The sequence below is a fragment of the Protopterus annectens genome, chromosome 12.part0 (genome assembly GCF_019279795.1).
Source record: "Protopterus annectens isolate FY-2018-M chromosome 12.part0, PAN1.0, whole genome shotgun sequence".
NCBI lineage: Eukaryota > Metazoa > Chordata > Ceratodontiformes > Protopteridae > Protopterus > Protopterus annectens.
In genome coordinates, this window is record NC_056746.1 from 104631620 (window position 1) to 104653818 (window position 22199).

At 40.4% G+C, this 22199-nt stretch overlaps 1 protein-coding gene across 1 annotated transcript in view; it reads left to right on the forward strand.

The window, feature by feature from the left end:
• The window catches only part of LOC122816382 (kinesin-like protein KIF19), a 378290-nt gene that overhangs the window by 251470 nt on the left and 104621 nt on the right, over positions 1-22199 (forward strand). The window contains exon 5 of the mRNA XM_044089131.1: positions 4662-4769. Within this exon, the coding sequence (XP_043945066.1) occupies positions 4662-4769 (108 nt within the window). The remainder of the gene's footprint in view (positions 1-4661; positions 4770-22199) is intronic.

Consider the following 22199-nt stretch of genomic DNA (forward strand, 5'->3'; position numbering starts at 1 on the left):
TTTTCCTGACTGATCTAAATAATTACTATTCCCTGGTTAATTACTAGAGCAAGGCAAGATGAAGTAGGTGAGAGAACCTTCTTTGTCAGCTTACAAAAACAGACTACAATGAGACTTCAGTCTCAGCTAGTATTAAAGTATCATTTTTAGTGATGGATTACAGAATGACATCACATACATCTGGTCATGTGACTTCTGGTTCCCATACAACCCCTCACTGCTAAAAACTACTTGGATTTGGCACCTGTTTGTCAATAATATAGACACAGAGAGCCTTGCTAAGATATGCAGCTCCTGGAAGTCATAAAACAATTTCAAACCTCCGCCCTTGCAGAGTAGTAATTAATATACCCCAATGACAATGCATGAAGCTTCCTAGTACAGAATTTTTGTCTCTAGCTGCACTGAGAACTGTAGGATAACATATTTTATGGCCTAGGCTCAGTAATTTGATTTTTTAGTATTTTTCAAATTCAGGTGGATTGAGATTAACCTCTCCTCTTCCAATATCCTCTGTTACAATATATAGATGTCAGCAGTTACAATAATACATGTACATTTCTTCTTCTGTCCAGCAGGGTATACTGTTTGTACATTTTTAACAAAAGCAGCTTTACAAATACATTTTCAGCACATGTATCTGTACAAATCAGTTTGATATACAAATTATATATAATTCTTTACAAAATTCCATCTAGCTGTGCTGGCATATATTACACATCCACTGCCCTACTTCTCCTGGCATAGCTGGCAATATCTCACATTGTCATAGCACCTACTAGCATTTGACAGGTTGATCCTTTCTTTATACTGTTATTTCTTGTCATCTCCATTTCAACCTATATCACATTTGTCAAGACTTTTTGTTTTAATGAAACCCTTAAACAAAAAACTAAACACATTTTCAACATACCCCATCCCCTATTAACTTAGAACAAACCAGAACACTATGTACACCTTCAAAAACTGAAGTTTAGCCCTCCAAATAGGATCAGTTGCCCCAAATCAACAGCTGCAACCAATCTAAAGTGCATGTTACAGCCTGTGCTCCAATTTACGCTGATTGCTATTTTTTTCTTGTCTCTCTTCCCTTCCCAGATGTGAAAATAACTTGTATGCTTTTAGAAAGCATTAACTTTTAGCCCTAAGAAACAGTGCACTGGCCATTTTTAAATAAAACTAAATTGTACACTGTTTTATCAATGTATTAAAGTATTAGGTTGCTACTCTTATTCACTTTCCATAACTTCAAACTTTATTTTTCACTGAATTGCTTGCCATTGTACCTTTAAATTTTGCATTTCCTTCAGCAAAGAATGCACAGAGCTCTCAAGATTAATTGCTTGCACCTGTAGACACTTCTTTGCCATCTAAAAGTAGTCAGCAATGAATCTTTGTAAATTTCACTCAGAACACAGTGTACAGTTGCCTTCAGCTACAGACTTCTTGACTACTGTTGAACATTTGCTAATGAAAAAAAAACAAGCTAATATCCTTGCAGGTGTAAGAAACTTGGCATTTTTCATGGCTTTCAACATTTTGTCTTGTTTTTCAATCCTGCTTGCTTACAAACACACTTGTTTCTAGTTGAAGGCAAGGGCATTAATCTGTACATTCCCCCTAATAAAAATAAGAGAACTATCTTAATTCTATGTATAATATAAATAGTGCACTTTTACACCCCACTCCTACCTCAGAATCCAAAGATCACAGCACATTAACATTAAACTTACTTTTGTCCAGCCTGTCTTTTCTTGTTATGCTGTAAAGCCTATACTTCTTACAAATAAAAATAACTTGTTTACTTTAATATCTTTAATCTATACAACAGTCATTGAAGAGACTCCCCCTACATTTACAATACCCTGGACTGTGCACTACACAAAACTGATTTACTGTATACAGCATACAAGTATATACAGTGAAATGTTTTATACAAATAAGAATAAAAATTGTTTTACTTAGTTACTTTTTTCTCATTTTAGTGTCTTTCTAAACATTGATGACACAAGGAGTATTTGCTTTATAGCCTACCCACAAGCTTTAACAAAGTCAACAAAAGTCCAGTCATTTTCAGCTACTTTTTCTTACAAAGCCATATTTCGCAAATTTGATGTATGCTTTATAGTCTCCCATTTATTCACTAATTTCATTGTTGCTGGTCTTCTTTCTGTCCATCTCCAAACACCAGATTCCAAGACATTACTGTGTTTTTTTCTGTCTCTCAAGCATTTTCCATTGGAACATTTTGAAATGTCTCACTGATAAAAGTCTCTCTCTATGAGCTTTATTGTCAGAAGAATGAGAAGCAGAGTCCTTTTCTGTTTGTAGACTCACTTTTTGTTGTGTAAACTTTTGTTTTTCCTTCTTAGCCTGCTCTGCATCAAAAATGTTTTTGATCCTTTAGGAAAAAATAGCTTGAATCTCACACCTGCCTCTCAACATTCCCTGATTGTCGGAATAAATTTCCTTCTCTTCTGCCTGATGTACACTGAATAATCATTTTCCACAAACATTCTGCTGTCTCCAGTTTTTAATACTTTTTCCTTCTGCCGCATGATTGTAAGGATCAACTCTTTCTGCTAGTATGATTGCTTCTTTAGTAATACAGGTTGTGGCTGCTTTCTTATGGCCAGATTTGGAGGATGTGCTCACTGTATCCTTTTAGTTAACAAATTCTGCTGTGGAATACCAGTCCATTTGTTTATTTACACATTCACAAAATTAATACAGTCTGCGCCCTCCAGTGTCTCTGGTACAGCAAAAAATCTCAGGTTTTCACTGTGCATTCTGTCTTCTAACTCTTAAGTTTTTGAAATATCTCTTCTTGAGAAGTCTCTTATTCAGCCAACATTTTCTTCCTTTCAAGACTCTGTTTTTTGCACTTCTATTAGTTCATCTGGATAACTAGTTAAAGCTTCTTCTATTTTTTCCAGCCTTTTGTTATTTGAGTTGATATACTCCTTCAATGTTTACTTCATTTTAATCACCTCTAAGTACATTTGATTTATTTTTCCTCTAAATTACTGGAAGCCATCTCTTGAACTGCTTTTTGCTGAACAGCTGCAGGACTCTTCCCAGCCAGTATTTCCTTCACCTTTTCTCACTGATTTTTCTTTCGGGTTCAATATATATTTTTTCTTTTCTGGTATACAGTTAGTGTACTTATAAGCTAGTAACTGGATTTTACTCAAGCTGACAATATCACTAGGTCTTATTTCTCAGGTTTCTTTTGTCACACTGAGAGAGCTGAAATTAAGCTGTTGATCAGTGTGCGGCCACCTTGGAAGTCCAGTTGCTTGAGAACCTTGTGTCTTATTTGATGTGATTAGAATCTTTATAAAAGCTTTGCTTGCAGACAAACACATTTAAATAAAATAAAATATATCAAATGAATTGGAACTCGCCATAAAAGTAGACAATTGATACTATTTCCACGTGAGACTGCTCCCTTCATCCCCTTCTCTTACGTTAATCTTCATTCATCTTAGTCTTCATTTATGTTTTGTTGTGAGTGGCATTATGTATCCTGCATGGGAGCTGAGATGGTTACTGCCTAACAAGCCTTAGAACTAGATGTACAGGGTAGTTTGTATCTGGACTTGCATCATTGCACTGATGTACAAGGTGATGCATGCTGCAATACCATGAGATATCACATGTACCCACACACACACACACACACACACATGTATAGATATATATATATATATATATATATATATATATATATATATATATATATATATATATATATATATATATATATATATACACACATACACAATTACCTTGTACTAAGAGAGGCATCTTCTTATATTTCACCCAATGTTGAGTACTGTGGCAGAGATTAATCTGATGTGCATTTTGACTTGCAGAACTGTGTGGTTGGGGTCAAAATGCCGTTTCTCTTAAACTGATTAAATTGTATATTTTTGGTGCTACAGCTTATAACTCAAATGAACTGGTTTGATTCTAGTCAGTGCAGCACTGACAGGAAGCATGTCAATCGATCAAGTGACATTTTGGGGGAAGCTAGTTTGGAAAAAAAAATTATGCTGAAATAATTTTTGCCAGACTTGTAAGACATTTTTTTTTTTTTTTTTGCTGGGGGTGGCAAGCCTCCCTTCACCCCCAATCTGGGTGGACACCCCACCCCCAAATTTATGTATTAAAGGAAAAACTCCACTATCGGCTAAAGTTGTTTCAGATTAATTTCTCCACCAAACTGACCTTTGCTCAAATTGCATTTGCTTAATCGAATGGCTCCCCACTTAGTGCCAGTATGTGCTCCTGGAAAAATGTGAATGATATCTGAGACAGCTGATGGGAGTCTATGCAGGGCGTGGCTTATCACAGCTGGGGAAATCAGGGCCATACTGTGGATATCTCTTTGCAGAGCCAGTTCCCTTGTTTTATGAACTACTAGAGAAACAAAAAAAAAGTGTCAGTTATTAACCGTTATGTTGAGTTGATCATACAACTGTACTATTTCTCTGTCTCACTGCATTTTACCATACTGATGCAGTCTGCCACCAGTACAGTTCAACATCTGGCTTTTTATTTATTTGTTCGTGTTCGATGTGCTAGCATTCTTTCATAGATGTGTCCTTAAGAGAAAGTTTTACTACAGCAGTTTGTTTTACTTTTATACTCCTTAGGAGAAAGTCCACTACTAACATTAGAAGCAAGTAACACTCCACCCACCACTATCCACCAACGAAATGCCAATGGTAAAAAAAGGCAAGTCTTGCACAAACAGGTGAGAGGTAAGATTTCACAGCAAAAATGAATCTAAGTTACTATGAACTCTTGCCTGTTTAAAATAATAGAGATGTTATACTAGATTTATACCTGTTCACAGGATACATTTGGAATGCATGCAACCCCTCTTACTCTGTCTGTTCTTTTGATCTTTGGCCTATTGTTTTGTCATTATCTCAAACTAGATAATAGCCAATATCACATGAGTGTCTAACCCTGGTGCCACAATCACACCCTGCCCAAGTATTTTTAAAATGTACTTTGTTATATTGTTTATAAATAATGAGCTGGACTTGAGCATGACCATATTTGTGATAATTTCTTTTGTGCCAAAGAAAGCAAACAGATGTTCTCAACTGCAGACTAAAGAACATAGTATGTATCCATTCTGGAGTAGTACTGACTGGAATCGTTTGCAGCTGCACTGACTGCTGATGAATAGAAGTGCTTGTGGTTTAACCACATAATACTATTAAATGCGAACTAGATTGTGAATTTAAATGACAGTGACTATTTACATGTGTCTGTTTTTTTATAGGTTCATAGGTAAGTACAAGGCTAGCTGCCCTTGCAGGCCATTTTTAGCCTAGACAATTTCCGTTTTTGTGCTCAAAATAATCCATCCCATTTGGTTATAGATTGGCCTTACCTATCCAATGGTTGATATAACCGATCCCATTTGGTTATAGATTGGCTTTTCCCATCCCATGGTCAATAATGATATGTGTATATATTACCACTAATAAGAATGACTGGGATCATAGCATAGATGATTTGAGGGGACCCATGCATGGGATAAAGCATTTAACTCATTACAGCCTGGTGACGCCTGCAGGTGTTCCTGCAGCTACGTCCTACTGACGCCTCTAGGCATCAAATATTACCTTTTCAAATTTGCATTAATAATTTCAAAACCATGCTACATACAAAGTATTAAAAGATTTAATTTTAAAGTTTACACAGTGGCAAACACAACTGTGTCGATATTTGACCTCTGTCTTGTGCAGGTTGTTCCTTAACAAGTGAGTTCAAATCTGACCCTTGGATCAGACTCTGCCGCTTTTTACAGCTTGTGGATTGTGAAAATAATCAAGCTCCTCCCTTATCCATAATGCCCTAGTCCCCTCCATACCTCAGATCTCATTTGCTGCCATTACTTACGGATGTGATCACTGTTAGCTCTCAAGCTTTGCTGTTAGTTTGTGAGTAAAAGTAGATTTATATATATATATATATATATATATATATATATATATATATATATATATATATATATATATGTCTTAAAAAGCATCGGGTTTTAAGAAATGTAAGGCCTGTGGCTACAAAATTCATTTACAAGATGCACACGATTCATGTGTTTACTGTCTAGACTCGACCCATTTGAATGCATCTTGTGAGATATGCAAGTCCTTTAATCCTCGGGCCCTGATGGATCACAAAAACAAATTTATTTTAAAAGGTTTACTTCCTACCACTTTTTCTGAGACCATATCTGTTGCTCACACCCCCAAGAAAATGGAGAAAAGAGACACCAAAAAGCATCCTTCGGATTATTCTGGATCTTCTGCTCCAAGCTTGGCTCCTAGTGCAGAACCACCTATTAATGTATCTAAATGATCGGATCCGATTTCATCAGATTCAAAAGTGAAACCTTCTGATCTTACAGCTTATGATGACAGAATTATGTCTTTAGATCTAAAGAAGCTTCCTCAGACCTGATATGCTTCATCTTTGGATCCCGTACCCTCCCGTCTTCCATCTCCTTTCCTAGAGAGACAACACCATTCCAGGACTTCTTCAGTTCCTCTTCCTGTTCATCCAAAAGTCTGACCAAAGATGATGTGGATAGAATGATGAGGAAATTTCTCCCAGCACAAATTCAGATGGGAGTTCTCCCAGCTCCTACCCCACTGGGTCTGGAGACCTTTATTAGTACTACTCTACCTATTTTTGCTCATTGTCTGATCTGACCTTTGGTTTTGGAACACGTGGATCAAGGAATCCCAAAGCCGTCTATGTTGGATCCGAAGATCGTTGTATCTTCCACTCTGATACCATCTTTGAGTGGACCAGCACTGAGTATGTTGTAGCCAGATAACTTTCAGTGCCATACTATCATTGCTGGATCCATGGTGTTGGAGTCGACTCCAAAGTTGTTGGAGATGTCTGTGTCCCACAGAGCCTTGGCATTGGACAGCTCAGCTCCAACCCCCTGCCTTGAGTGGGTACCTTTGAGTATGAAGGAGCCAACGGTCCAGAAGCATGTCTTCTTGGCACCATTGGCATCTGTCTGGAGCATTCTACTATTGAGGTAGTGGAGAGAGTTTTCTCTGCTCCTAGAGGAAGGATGATTTCCCCCCCCCAATCCTTCTTCCCAAACCCAACTTTCTTCATGTCATGAGCCTCAACATTCTACTCCACAGGGACAGCCAGTCCAAAGTCTACCCCAAGGAGTATACTCATATCTTCTGATACTTCTCTGGAACATCCTACTGAAGAAATCCCTGAGAAGAGAAAGTGCAAAAGGAGGTATTTAGACTCTCCTCAAGAGTCAGTCACAGAAGATACTGATTTTGATGACGGGGAAGGGTCACCAGGATCACCACCTGATGATGTCTCCTTTGGAGACATCCTGGAAATCCTTAAGTAAAGGGGTGGCTGGTCTACTGACAACCCTTCCCAAGAGGAATTGGTATTCCTCAAAGCCTTTGGGGTTTGCCCCATATACCTCCTGGGTAACTCCATTTGCCGATAAGCTCATTGATTTGATCTCTTGGCGGGCATGGAAGGAACCTGACTCTGTTGAGCTGATCCCCAAGAGATCAGACAGGATTCTGGCACCACCCAAAGGTAGGCAATTTTGGAGTAAATGAGTACAAGTAGATGCAATGATCGAAGAGGTGAACACAAAAAGGAAGTCACAGAATAGAGTACCTCTGTTCATCCCCCTAATAGGGAGTCTAGAGTGCTGGACAAATTTAGGAATTGTGTATATGCTTCAATGACCTTTACACTTAGGTTGCTGAATTACTTGACACACTTCACCAGACTTGATTAAAGAACACTCCAAATCCCTCTCCGGGACCATTAATTCTAAGGCAGAGAGCCCTATTGCCGTACAGTTGGCTGTTCTGCAGTCCATTTCAAATTCATCCACAAGGCTCTTTTCACATGCAGATGAAGGTACCTCAAGGGCAGCGAGTTCAAGCATTTCCATTAGGAGACATGCCTGGATGCACCTGGGTAATTTTGTTAAGCCCTTCAAGTTCTTCTTCGTCAGTGCTCCCTGTGATGTCCTCACTCTGGGCCATTAATCAAGAAGCCTGAATCCTCACCACTGACACTGTAGAGGGATGTTCACTTGGAACAAAAATGGATACACCATGTATTTCCAGATGCAATTCTCTCCATCAAGCACAATTTCCCTTAAGAGCACACATGGAATACACTCAGTCCAAGGGCTGGTTTTCCTCTCTCTCCAGATCCCCCAAAAATACTTCCCACTGGCACAGCTGTAGAGTTGAGTCTTCAGCTGAGGGGCCAAGCCAAGTCCTCCACCACTCTCTCTGTGAAACCAGTGCTTCATGTCCCTGCTCCAAGCAGTTCACACACACACACACACTCACACACACACTTTGAGATTTGATTTTCACACACATCTGCACACACATGCACACACACACACACTCACACACACACACACACACACACACGCACACGCACACACACACACACACACACACACACACACACACACACACACACACACACATACCTGGGAAAGGCTGGCACATATTTACTTGCTATGCCACCCTTCTGCCCAGACTATAAGCTAGTTACACTGCTAACAGACACTCCAAAGCCAGCTACTCTAAGGCTCTTACAAGGGTTCCCAATTATACTGACTGAAATTAATATTAATACAAATGATAGTGTTTGGCTAATGCAGTAAGGCTTTCAAGAGTGAACACAGTGTCACCAAATAGATGTAAGTTCTCTCAAAGTTTAAAATATTTTCTAAAGGACCAACCACAATGAAAAGTTTAAATATATTTAATAGTAAATAATAAAAGAACATGAAAATATGAAATATCTGTTTACAATAAACACCAGAGTTTCAGTCACAGGAAATATTAAAATAACACAGATGAATAGATTCACACAGACACAGAAAAACAGTACTTAACTAATCTTACTATATTTTCCTGACTGATCTAAAGAATTACTATTCTCTGGACACATACTAGAGTAAGGCAAGATGAAGTAGGTCAGGGGTCCTTCTCTGTCAGGTTCCAAAAACAGACTGCAGTGAGACTTCAGACTCACCTTGTATTAAAATATAATTTTAGTGATGGACTACAGAATGACATCACATACATCTGGTCATCCTACTTCTGGTTCCTGTGCCACCCCCTTTGCTAGAAGTTGTCAGGATTTAGCACATATGAGTCAATAATACACAGACACAGGACCTTGCTAAGATCTGCTGCGTCTCCTAGAAGTCATAAACCAATTTCATACTTTCACCTTTCTAGAGTAGCAATTATGTCACCCCAAAGATAATGCAGAAAGCTTCCCAGTGCAGATTTGTTTTATGTGGCTGCATTGAGAACTGTAAGATACAGTCTTTATGGCCTAAACCATGTAATTTAATTTCAAACGATTTTCAAAGTTAAGTGGATTGAGATTAACTCTTCTCTTCCAGGATCCTCTGTTAAAACATATACATTTAAACAGTTCCAATAATACATGTATATTTATTTTCTGTCCAGCAGGGCACACTGTTGGTACATTTTTAATACAAGCAGCTTTACAAATACATTTTTCCACACAAGCATCTGTACAAGTCAGTTTGATATACAAATGACAATTCTTTACAAAATTCCAGTTCTCTGTGTTGGCATATGTTACACATCCACTGCCCTACTTCTCCTGGCATAGCTGTCAATACCTGACATCATCACACTTCCTTTGACAGAAGTTCTTTGTTTGGCTCCAAAGTTAAACACACACTATCCAGGTGTGAGCAGGATGGTAAGACCCTGTCTGCAGTGGGTGTACATTTTTCTTCTCCTCCAAGAAGCTTCTGTAGCAATCAGTGAGTTGGTTGAAAAATGTGGTTCAGAAAGTCCCAGTGTCCTTTACATGATCCACGTGGAGCTAGATTCCCCCCAGGAGCAGAGAGGGTATCTCTAATGGAAAATGACAGCCATTGACAGAGGAAACCCACAGAACTAAGGATCTAGGGACACTTTTTCTGAAAGATTCTACCAGTGTTCTTGAAAGGGGGCCCAATTGTCCATCTCTGAAGGCAATCAGGGGCCATCTATCCCTGCAGCAGAGGGCCTGGCTAGAGAGTACAAAAGATACATGGGTGCAGAGGATTACTTCCAGAGATTATATAATACCCTTTTCCCTGCCCTCACCTTAACAGTAAACAAAATTCCCAGTGTTCCACCCAGTCAGAGGAAAGAAGCTGCACAAGAAATAAAAAAGCTTCTAGAAAAAATGAGCTATCCAAGAGGTCCCCCTGGATCAGAAAGAAACCAGAACCTACTCAAGATTCTTTTTAGTGCCAAAGAAAACAGGAGAATGGAGACCAGTTTTGGATCTCAGCAACTTGAACAAATCAGTTCACTAGACAAAGTTCCGGATGGCCTCAGTTCAGTTCATTTTGCATTTTCTGCACAAGGGTGACTGGATGTACTCAGTAGATCTTCAGGATGTGTACTATCACATTAAAAATGAACAGATGATCCAGAAGATACCTACCCTTCAGGCTGGGGCCAGTCGTTACCAATTCAGAGCTCTGCCTTTGACCTCACCATCGCCCCCAGGGTGTTCACCAAATGCATGGCAGGAGTAGCAGCCCACTTGAGACTGCAGGGATTCTGGGTGTTTTTTTACTTGGATGACTGGCTCATAACTGCTCCGACCAGTCATCTGCTGATAAAAACCACAAGACTGTGTACTCCAGCTGTGCTGTCACCTGGGAATTACCATCAGTCATGATAAATCTCATAGGTTCATAGGTTCATCCTAGGCTATCTGCCCTGGGGCAATTATAAGCCTAGCCCGATTCTGTATGGCTTACGCCACCCCTTGATTTGAGTATACTGTGCCATTTTTAAGGTTTAGTTTACTGTGCCTCTGTCTAATAGTGACACGGAAGTAATCCCTGGGACAAACCTACTATCCCCCATCCACCTATCGAGATTCTTCTTGAAGAGATTCAGTGAGGTGCTCTGCCTCACATGAACTGGAATTCTATTCCAGAGCGAAGGGAGCCTCTGGGTTATGAACCTGTCCCTCCAGCAAGTTCTATTTATTTCTGTGCTGAGGTTCAAGTCCCTCGAGCGTGTGGCTCTAAGGGATTTAGATTTACTGAGGTGAAGCATGTCCATTAATTCTGGATTTGACATAGCTTTGTATGTCAGGCATAGATCGCCTCGAAGTAGGCGGTATGCAACTGAGTAGAGCTGGAGTTTTTTTAACCGAGCAGCATATGGCATCTGTTTGAGACCCTTGATCCTCTTGGTGAGATACTTTTGGGGTCTTTCTAATTGCTGCATGTGTCGGGTAAGGTACATCCCAAAAAGGGCATTGTATTCTATGATGGGCCTGATGAAGGATGAATAAAGGGGCACGATTACCTCTCTTGATCTAGATGTGAAACCCTTCATGATGAGGTGGGCTATGTAGAAGGTCTTTCTAACCACTTTGGCAATGTGGTTTTGGAAGGAGAGATTGCTATCAACTTGGGTCCCCAGGTCCCTAATAACTTTCTCTGTACTTAATGGGTTTCCGCCTATGTGGTAATTTGTGGGCACATTGTTTTTTGCCAAAGGGTATGACTATACATTTTTAGGCATTTAGCTTTAAACCATGGTGCTGGCACCAGTTATCTGTCTCTGTGAGACCTTTTTGAAGGATGTTTGTGTCAGCTGGAGAGTTGATTATGGCGCCCAGTTTGCAGTCGTCTGCGAACTTGGTGAGCCATAGTCCTCCCACGTTTGCCTGTACCTCAGAAAAGTATATACCGAACAAGAGTGGTCCCAGGACAGAACCCTGTGGGATGCCACTTGTGACCGGTTTCGAGTCTGACATGGCTCCAGCAACTCTCACTCTCTGGGTTCTGTCTTTGAGCCAGTTTGCGACCCATCTTGTGACATAGGGGTTTATATTTAAGCTGGATAGCTTATCTATGATGCCCAAGTGGGGTATTGTGTCAAATGCCTTTGCAAGGTCCAGATAGGCTGTGTGGACTACCTTCCCTTCATCTATGGCTTTGGTGACTGTTTTGAAGAAGTCAACCAGGTTCAAAAGGCAGGATCTGCCCTTGACAAAGCCGAACTGGGTAGGATCTAGTGTCTGTAGGTCCCCAATGTCTTTGTTTATGAGCTCCATGATGATCCTCTCCATAGCCTTGCAGACTAAGCTAGTCAGGCTAATGGGGCGATAGTTTCCAGGGTCCGTAGAGGCTCCACCTTTGTGGAGTGGGACCACTGTTGCTGTACGCCATTCTGTGGGCACATATCCTGTAGTGAGGCTGAGATTGTATAGCTGTTTTATTTGAGGGATTAGTTCCTCTTGGAGTTCATGTAGGATGCAACCTGGGATGCCATCTGGTCCCATGGAAGCAGTGTTTCTTGCTTTGGAGAGGGCAGCCTTCACATGAGCATCAGAGATGTTTGGGAGGCAGCCCTCTGCTGGGATAGATACTTGCTCTTTTGGGGGGGAGGGGTGGAGAAGTTTGCACTGAACCTGTCTGCCAGGATATTGGCGATGTCTGTGGGTTCAGTGTATTTTTTGTCATTTAGAATCAACTCAGAACAAGTCTGGGAGTTGCATCCCAGGTTCCTAACATAACTGAAAAAAGCCTTATGATTGTCTTTGGTGTCCTGTGCAATTTTTCTCTCGAAGCTGGCCTTGGAGGATTTCATGAGGGATCGTAAATTTTTGCTAGTACTGATCAGAGATGCCTTCCCTATTAGGGATTTTGCTCTATCATGTAGTAGCTTCCTCCTTCTGTTGTACAGTTTATTTATGGCAGGGGTCCACCAGACTGGATGGCCTGCCTTTGGATGATTGGGTCTTGGTTTTGTTTGGGATAACATGATCCATGCATTCCTGGAGATGTCCGTAGAATGCGTTTATATAGGATTCTGCAGTTTGGGCCGTAGTTTTCACTGGCCCTGGGGCCTTGAAGGATTCCACTTCGGTTTTGAGAAGTGAGAAGTTCGCTTTTGAGAAGTTTTTCACTGTGGTTTTCTGGGCTGAGGGTGGGGTCGGGATGTGGACATCTAATGAAATTAATTTATGGTCTGATCTTACCAATGAGGGATATACTTCTGGTGTGGAGCATAGAGTCCCCATGTTGGTAATGATCAGGTCTAGTATGTTGTCCCCTCTTGTGGGAGTGGTGACTAGTTGTTCCATAGCATTTGAGTTTATAATTTCCAGGAATCTTTGGGCTAAGGTGCTGGGGCTTGAGTAGTGCTCCCAGTCAATGTTTGGGTAGTTGAAGTCACCCAATATAATGGTGTTCGGAGAGATCTTCATGTTCTCCAATGTTTTCAGGAAAGCCGAGTGGGATTCCTGACTTTGAGAGGGTGGTCTGTAGGATGCTATAAACTGAAAAGCAGTCTTGCCCACTGTTAGTTGCACATGGATGGTCTCCGATACTTTGTGCAATGCCACTAACCTGGAGGTGTGGATATCCTTGATAAATATGGAAACTCCCCCTCCTTTTGTGGTTCGGTCCGGGTTTTGGGGCCGAAAAGCATGATATGAGGTATAGCCTGGTAGTGCTGGCGTGCTCTCTGGAGCCTTGAACCAGGTTTCTGACACTGCACAGATATCGATGTTCTCCATACTGAGGAGAGCTTCGAGTGCATGCATCTTGAGGTTAAGACTTCTGGCGTTTAGCAGCATTACCCTTAGTTTCTTGTTCCTTGTGCTGTCTATGGGGGTGGGTTTGACTTTTGAGCCTTGCCTAAAAAAGGCACTATGGGGGTGGCAAGAGCCTTTGCCAATATCCGAAAGCCCAGTGGTGACAGGTGCAAGCCGTCCCTAGCGAAGCAACATGGCTTGTCGAGCATGTCATCCCAGGCTGACAGACACTGGATCCCCTTTGAATGACACCAAAATTTTAGCCATCAATCATTTTGTCTTTGTACTGTGGCATCATTCTAGGTAAGGGTAAGATGCTGCTCAAGGTCAGGCTCATACCAGCCTGGGCTACATGATCAGAGAGCTCCTATATGTCTCTTCTCATGTAGTCCAGGGAGGTACATCTCAGGTCATTCACACCAGCATGTACAATGACTGAGTCATATTTGTATTTGCTTTGGAGTGACCCAAGTGCTTGCATTATGTGGCGGATCCTAGCACCCGACAGGCAGCTCACCATGACCTTCTCTTTATTCAGCCTGGTGAGCGGGACGTCAGTGTGTCTGACAATAGAGTCACCTATTACAAGAGTATCAGGTGTGTTATTCAGCCTTAAGGGCTGTGGCTGCTTGGCATACTGACTTTGTGGGCTATGTGTTGTGCGTGTTTTGTTTTGAGGTAGCGTTTGCTTGGATGTCTGCTTTGGAGGTCTCTGTTGCTTAGGTAGATTTTTATTTAGAGCCTCCGAGTATGTTTTTGTGTATTTATGTGTTTGGTTCGCTGATGTGGTGGGACTGTGATACTGGAATTGTGTTGTGTGAGGTTACCTTCTCCTCCTGACTGGTTACACCAGTTTTGAGATGAATGAGCTCAACCTCCAGTTTGGCTAAATAGTTGCATCTCTCACATATATCTGAACCTGTTTGGAGGAGGAGAGGGTTGTCCGTGTACATGAGACAGTTGTAACATTGCCTCAAAATTCCCAGATTCACCAGCTGGACTGGAGAGGAAACCATTGACTGACCTTTGGACATGCTAGAGTAATATAGGGAAACTGAATTTAAGACGGACCAACAGAGGACAGGGTAATCGTAGAGAGTATAAGAGTAAGCAGTGCTTATGGTTTAATAGTGCTAACTTGTAGGATTACTTAATTGGACCAGTGAAGGGCCTTAGAATGAGAATATGGTGTTTAAATTGAGAGATAGAGCAGTTCTAAGGGAAAAAGTGAAGAGCAGACTTTGTGGAGCCAGGAATAGTTTAAACCCAATTAGGCGGCGCTGCCTGCTGTTGCGCTATGCACAAAAATGTGCAAAACCGCGCAAAAGAGGGTTTTAAGAGAGGAAGATGAAGGAGTTTGGAATTGACCCAAAATGGTCAATAAACTACAGTTTCAAGTCAGTAACCACTCCCACAGGGACAGGCAGGCTGCTCAATGTTTTTCACTGCCACTGATCAGCAGAGAGACTTCCCTTTAGCCCAAGCAAAAAATGGCCTCCAAGAAACTTACAAACAGTTCAAGAACAGCAAGCCTGTAACTGAACTTTTTTAAATCTCAGAAAAGTGGGAAAAAAGCAAGATTTTTTTGTTTTTGTTTTTTTCAGAGATAGCAGAGGTTTACAAGTATCAACAAGTTATAACAGTGCAGTAAATGACCCCACACAAGAGTGCTAGACCAAAGACAGATAAAATGCAAGTTTTGAGAAAAAATGATTTTAAAAATAAGTGCAAACAGGAAATTCAGTAAACAGCTCTAGGTTGTGCTCTAAATACAGTTACTAATGCAGAAATCAAGTTTAACAAGCCAGAAAATGCTCAAAATAGGCGGCTATGCAGAAAAACTTAGCAAATAAACAGAGGAAAAATGCTTAAAATCTCAAAAGTGGCTCCTTTCTTCTCTCAGCGTTTTCTCCTCTTGGTGGGTGCTTCACCAACAGCCAACAAGCCTGAAAAGACGCCAAAACCACGAGGCAACCAGGTTTTAAGAGAGGAAGATGAAGGAGTTTTGGAATTGACCCAAAATGGCCAATAAAACTACAGTTTCAAGTCAGTAACCACTCCCACTGGTGCAGGCAGGCTGCTCAATGTTTTTCATTGCCACTCATCAACAGAGAGACTTCCCTTTAGCCCAAGCAAAAAATGGCCTCCAAGAAACTTACAAACAGTTCAAGAACAGCAAGCCTGTAACTGAACTTTTTTAAATCTCAGGAAAGTGGGAAAAAAGCAAGATTTTTTTGTTTTTTTCAGAGATAGCAGAGGTTCACAAGTATCAACAAGTTATAACAGTGCAGTAAATGACCCTACACAAGAGTGCTAGGCCAAAGACAGATAAAATGCAAGTTTTGAGAAAAAAAAAACATTTTAAAAATAAGTGCAAACAGGAAATTCAGTAAACGGCTCTAGGTTGTGCTCTAAATACAGTTACTAATGCAGAAATCAAGTTTAACAAGCCAGAAAATGCTCAAAATAGGTGGCTATGCAGAAAAATTTAGCAAATAAACAGAGGAAAAATACTTAAAATCTCAAAAGTGGATCCTTTCTTCTCTCAGCGTTTTCTCCTCTTGGTGGGTGCTTCGCCAACAGCCAACAAGCCTGAAAAGATGCCCAAACCATGAGGCAACCAGGTTTTAAGAGAGGAAGATGAAGGAGTTTTGGAATTGACCCAAAATGGCCAGTAAAACGTTTCACGTCAGTAACCACTCCCACAGGGGCAGGCAGGCTGCTCAATGTTTTTCACTGCCACTGATCAACAGAGAGACTTCCCTTTAGCCCAAGCAAAAAATGGCCTCCAAGAAACTTAGAACCATCTCAAGTATTTCAGCTCATAGAGGCCTTGTTCTATATGTTATCAGTGACAGTCTCCCTTCCCTTACCACGACTACAGACTATTCGATTTCAAGTCAAAAAGATCATTCAAAATTCTTCTCTATCAGCTCGATTGATTCCCCAAATCTTGGGATTAGTGTCTGCTGTGATAGTTCTATTTCCATTACCAAGATACCATATGAGAATACTTCAATGGACCCTGGCGACTCAGTGGTCTATTCTACAACAGCTTTTGTCCACTTGGATCAGAATAACTTAGGCATGCAAAAAATATCTCTTGTGGTGGATTCACTCAGATCAGATTTTACAAGGCCACCTCTTCACCCTTCGTTTCCCAAATTTGGTGGGGGGGGGGCACTTCTTGGGAAAGACAGTTCAAGGCATCTGATCCTCCAAACAAGCCAACATGCATATCACTGTCCTGGAAATGAGAGCAGTACTCCTAGCATTGCAGGCCTTCCAAGACTCTCTTCCTTCTGGGACTGTTGTGATTCAGACCGACAATATGTCAGTGGTCTGGTATATCAACAAACAAGGAGGAACCAGATCTTACCCCTTGTGTCAAGAAGCTCTGAGAGTGTAGCAGTAGGCAATCTCATCCATTCGATTTCTGACACCAATGCACATTCCAGAGAAATCCAACATCATAGCAGACAAATTGAGCAGATCCATCTGGATGCCTCAGAAGTGGTCTCTCAACATGAAGGTGGTGGAAAGGATATTCTGTCGATGTGGCCAACCTTGCTGTGACCTCTTCACATCTCCCTTAGAAAACAAGTGCAGCAGATTCTTTGCCCTGATTCCCCCCACCAGGGAAGTCACTCAGAGATGCTCTTCTTCACAACTGCCCCCCATCCAGTCTCCTCTATGCCTTTCTCCCAGTACTTATAATCCCTAAATTCCTGCAGAAAGCATCTTGATTGAAGAGCACAGTCATCCTTGTTGCCCCTTATTAGCCTCTTCAGATTTGGTTCCTCTTCCTTTGGCCTCATCTAGTTCACCATGGATTCTGGATCCAATTCCAGACCTCCTGTATCACCCAACAAACATGTGTAACCAGGACATTTTAAGCCTAACATTGACTGCATGGTTTCTCTACTTCCATTGATAGCTAGGCAACCCAGGCTCTCCTCCCCTGTCTGTCACATTCTTTTGTCTTCTCATAAAGCTTCCACTAGGAAGATTTACAGAGTAAATGGAAAATATTTGTTTTTTGGGCACACCAGAAAGACACTGACCCTTTTTCAGCACCAATACCTAAAGTTCTTGAGGTTTTTGGCTACAATTTTTAATGAAGGTGCTAGCTCCTCAACTATTAAAGTACAACTAGCTGCCATTTCTTATTTTTATATAGGAGTAAACAATTCTATCTTAGCTTCCTCAAAACTTTGTAAGGCCTTTGTAAGGGAACCTTTCTTTTTAAACCCCCTTTTAAAGATCCAACTCCACATGTGATTTAAATTTGGTTTTATAAGCTTTGACTCAGTCTCCATTTGAACCATCAGCAAAGTGTGAACTAAAATTTTTAACCTGGGAAAGTATATTTTTAGTAGCCATAACCTCTGCTAGAAGAATCTCAGAACTTCAAGGCCTAACTTCTAAGGCCCCTATTTGATTTTTCATAAAGATAGGGTATTGTTATGAACCAACCCAACCTTCCTTCCTAAGGTGGTGTCAGCATCCAACATAAATCAATATATTAGTCTTCCAATTTTGTTTACAAATTTCACAAATAAAGGAGAATACATGTTACATTTGTTTGGATGTTCACAGACAGTTGTGTTTCTTTTTACATAGAATGGAAAATTTCAGAAAATCAGAACAATTATTTGTCTCCTTTTCAGAATCAAAATTGGACAAGACAGTGACCAAGGTAACTTTAGCCAAGTGGCTAACTGACTGCATTTTCTTTGTCTACAACAAATTGGGTTTGTCTTTGCCAAAACCTTTAAGAGCTCATTCAACCAGATCCATGGCAACTTCATCAGTATTTTTATCCAGATCTTCCATGGATGACATTTGTGCTTCTGCAACTTGGGCTAATCCTCATACCTTTATTGCTCATTACAAATTGAATCTGGTCTCAATAGGAAGAACAGCCTTCCACTCAACAGTGCTCAGGAATATCCTTCCTCATAGTCCACCCAGAATTCAGGTAGCTGGGGAGTCTGTCCCACTTGTTGAGGAATGAATGAAAATGGATATCAGATAAGGAAGTTATGTACTCATCATAACGTCCCATCTGAGCTGTCTATTTTCATTCTTCCTCAACTCCTGTCTCCAACCCCCTACCATTTTGTTTGTGCCTTATGGAATAATGAGAAGATGCTAAGGGAACCAATGTTCCTGTCTTTCAGCTCCAGATATTGTTTTCTCATATAATGGTTATTCCTTAATTTCTAATTAGCAAAAAGGTCAGCAAACAAGATTTGAGGTATGGAGGACATCAGGGGCAAGGGAGGAGCTTGAGAGTTTTCAGTATCCACAAACTTTAAAAAGTGTCCGACTTGGATCTGATGGTCTGATCAGAACCCACTTCTTAAGGAAGAATGAATTGGAGGGTCGGATCAGAATCCACTTGTTAAGGAAGAATGACAATGGACAACACAGATGGAACATTATGCTGAGTGCATAACTTCTTTTTAATTGCTGTTCATATAGTATTTATTTACATTCTCATACACGTCATACTTTTCTAAATATCTTGACAGCAAAGTAGCACAGACAGAACTTGTTAGTCTCATATGAAAGCTCGCAACTGGATGAACAAAGTGTTACTAACGTTATGTATATAACTTGAGTGGTTGCGGGGATATTGTAAAATGTTTATAAAATATTTCAAACTTAATAGTTACTATGATAAAAAGTTTGTCTGCCAACCAGTCAGATAAATGCTCCGTTCAGATCTGAAGAAGCTAACCTAGCGAAAGCGCTTATCAAGTCAAACAAAAACTTTTTATTTCATGAAAAGTTTTATCATTTTATGAAAAGTCCTGTTATTTTGGTGAAAAGAATTGGTTTGGTGGACGTGAAGTGACTACCTGTTTTGCTTCGTTGCTTACTGCACTTTATAGATTTAATAGTTACTATGTTTACTGTGAATTATACAATCTAGTTTAAAACCAATAACCTAAATAATGCTACTAATATAAAAATAGTTTGTGAACAGTTTGCCATTTACATTTCTTTAATAACACGTGGTTCCACAGATATGTACATTTGTTTGAATGTGAGAAAATAATTTGATTCCATCAAAAAGATTAGGCTCTACTTATTGGAAGTTGCAGTGCAAACTTCCAGAGCTCCATTGGAGGGAATGAGGTAAGAGCTACCTCTGTCTATTAGTAGTACAGGGAGCAGTCTGGAGTAAATTTTCTCTTTCTCGTTATTAGGTTTAAGTTGTGCTTGATTATGGACAGGGATGAACATTGTTTTATGTGGATGGGGAGTCTGTTCCATAGCAGTGGTATCCTCTGTGAGACATACCTGTCCCTCCAAATCTTTCTGTTGATGTTGCATAAGAGGTTTAAAACCCTAGGCTGAGTATTTCTGTTGTCATTTGACTTACTGATGCGCAGTAAACCCATAACTATTTGGTCAGGGAATGCCTTGTATACCAGACATGGGTCACCTCTTAGCAGTCTGTAGCATACTGAGCATAGTGACAGGGCTTTGGGTCGGTGCATGTTATTTAGGCATTGTACTCTTTTAGTACAGTATATCTGTGATCATTCAAGTTGTTGCATGTGTCTGGACAGACACATGCCAAAGGGGACATTATACTCAATGACTAACCTAAAGAAGGCTGAGTAAAGGGGGCAATGTCATCTAGGTCTAAACACTATCTCATTGTTTATAAGCTGTAAAATATAGAAGGGCTTTCTTTCAGCAATGAACACATGTTGATCAAAAGTTAGGTCACTGTCCACATAAGTTCCCAAATCCCGAAAAGCTGGGGCTACTCGTAGGGATGTATTGCCAATGCGGTAGTTCCTTGGGCTAGATGACTTTCCAAAGATACAATAATGCATTTTTTTGCCATTTAGTTTCAGTCAATGATTGTGGCACCAGTTATTTACTTGGAACAAACCTTCCTACAGGATGGCTAAGTCATTTGGGCATTCAATAACTGCTTCTAGCTTGCAGTCATCTGCATACTTGTCATAGCCCTTTGATATTGGCTTTTACTTCAGAAAATTAGATGCCAAACAGGAGAGGTCCCGGCACAGAACCCTGGGGAACTCCACTGGTGACTGGTCTCTTTGGAGAGGTAACTTTCCCTGTTTTGATTATCTGCATCCTGTCACTGAGCCAGTTGGCAATCCAGTGCATAAAATAGGGGGTTATTCCTTTTTTTTTTTTAATTTTTCTTTCTGGTTTAATTTCTCCAAATCTTTTGGTCTTCTGATAGCATGACAGAAATGGATCCCATTCCTGAGTCAAGGTAAAATTAAAATTCATGAACTTAATATTGCTTCAGACTTTAATGTTTGCTAAGAGTGCTCTTCTCAGCACCTGCAATATTCCCAGAATTGCCTCTATCTGCAGTTTTGATGATGTTACATATATTGGGAGCATATTTAAGTATGCTTGAGGAGTCTTTTGATTAGCTGTGTTACTCCTTCTATTATTGGAAATGTCTGTGTATCTTTTTGCATATTTGTCTAGTTTTTGCTATCATATCCTGGTACTTTATGACTTTATGTCTCTCAGTACACAGGGCAGTGTAATGGCCAGGTGTAGTTATTTCAGTGATTAATGTTTGATTTTGTCCCATATTCTTTAACTACTACATTTGGTTTTCTTGCTTCTACTTTTTTTGTTTCTTCTGTTTTGTGTGTGAGTCTGTGTGCATACAAATATTTATACAGACACACTTGACATCCCTTTTCCACCTTCAGAACCCAGGAAACAAACTTGTAAGAAGTATATCTTAATATAGTTCCCTCTGCATGTTATAAACCTTAAGTTTTTATTCCTCACTCCCAGTCTCTCAATACCAGCCTGATACTCTAGTCTGATCCTCCCTTTAACTCAATGTTGAATCGTAACTCTGCCACTGTTTACTGTACTGATGACTGACACATACATAGTTCTTTTGGGCCTTAATGGAAGAGTAAAAAGCATATTGGCATACAGGCAATACCATGAAAACTGTTGTGATAAAAAGGCAAAGTGAATAAATGTGGTAGGAGGCATAAGACCTTTTGCTTCCTATGTACTGTAACATGTTACTCATAAATGGGCCATTTGTTTTACACCACACAGCTCATGTATATACTAGATGTGATAGTGTTCAATCTCGCCGTTTGTTCTTACACATGGGTTCGGAGCCGATCCTCGGCTCCGTGCCGGCCTCTTGCAAGCTCTGCATCGAGAAGAAGCTCGAGACAATCTAATACCCACAATCCCCCTCTGCCTTTACCTCAGATCTAGTTTGCCGCTGCTGCATTCGCATCGTTGGGAGCTAGCTCGAGGGTTTTCTAAGCTAAGATATAACTTTTTGTTGTATTTTATTGAGAATTTTATTTAACTTAATATTGTCAGTATTACCTTGTGTGATTGTGTTGTGGTTCCGTAGTTCTTTGGTACTGTTAACCTTTTTATCGGTATTTTTGTACCGGGGCCTACACCCTTACCATATACTACTATATTGAGTCAAATTTACCTGATTGTGACTAACCGGATTTGACATTTACCTGATTGTGACATTT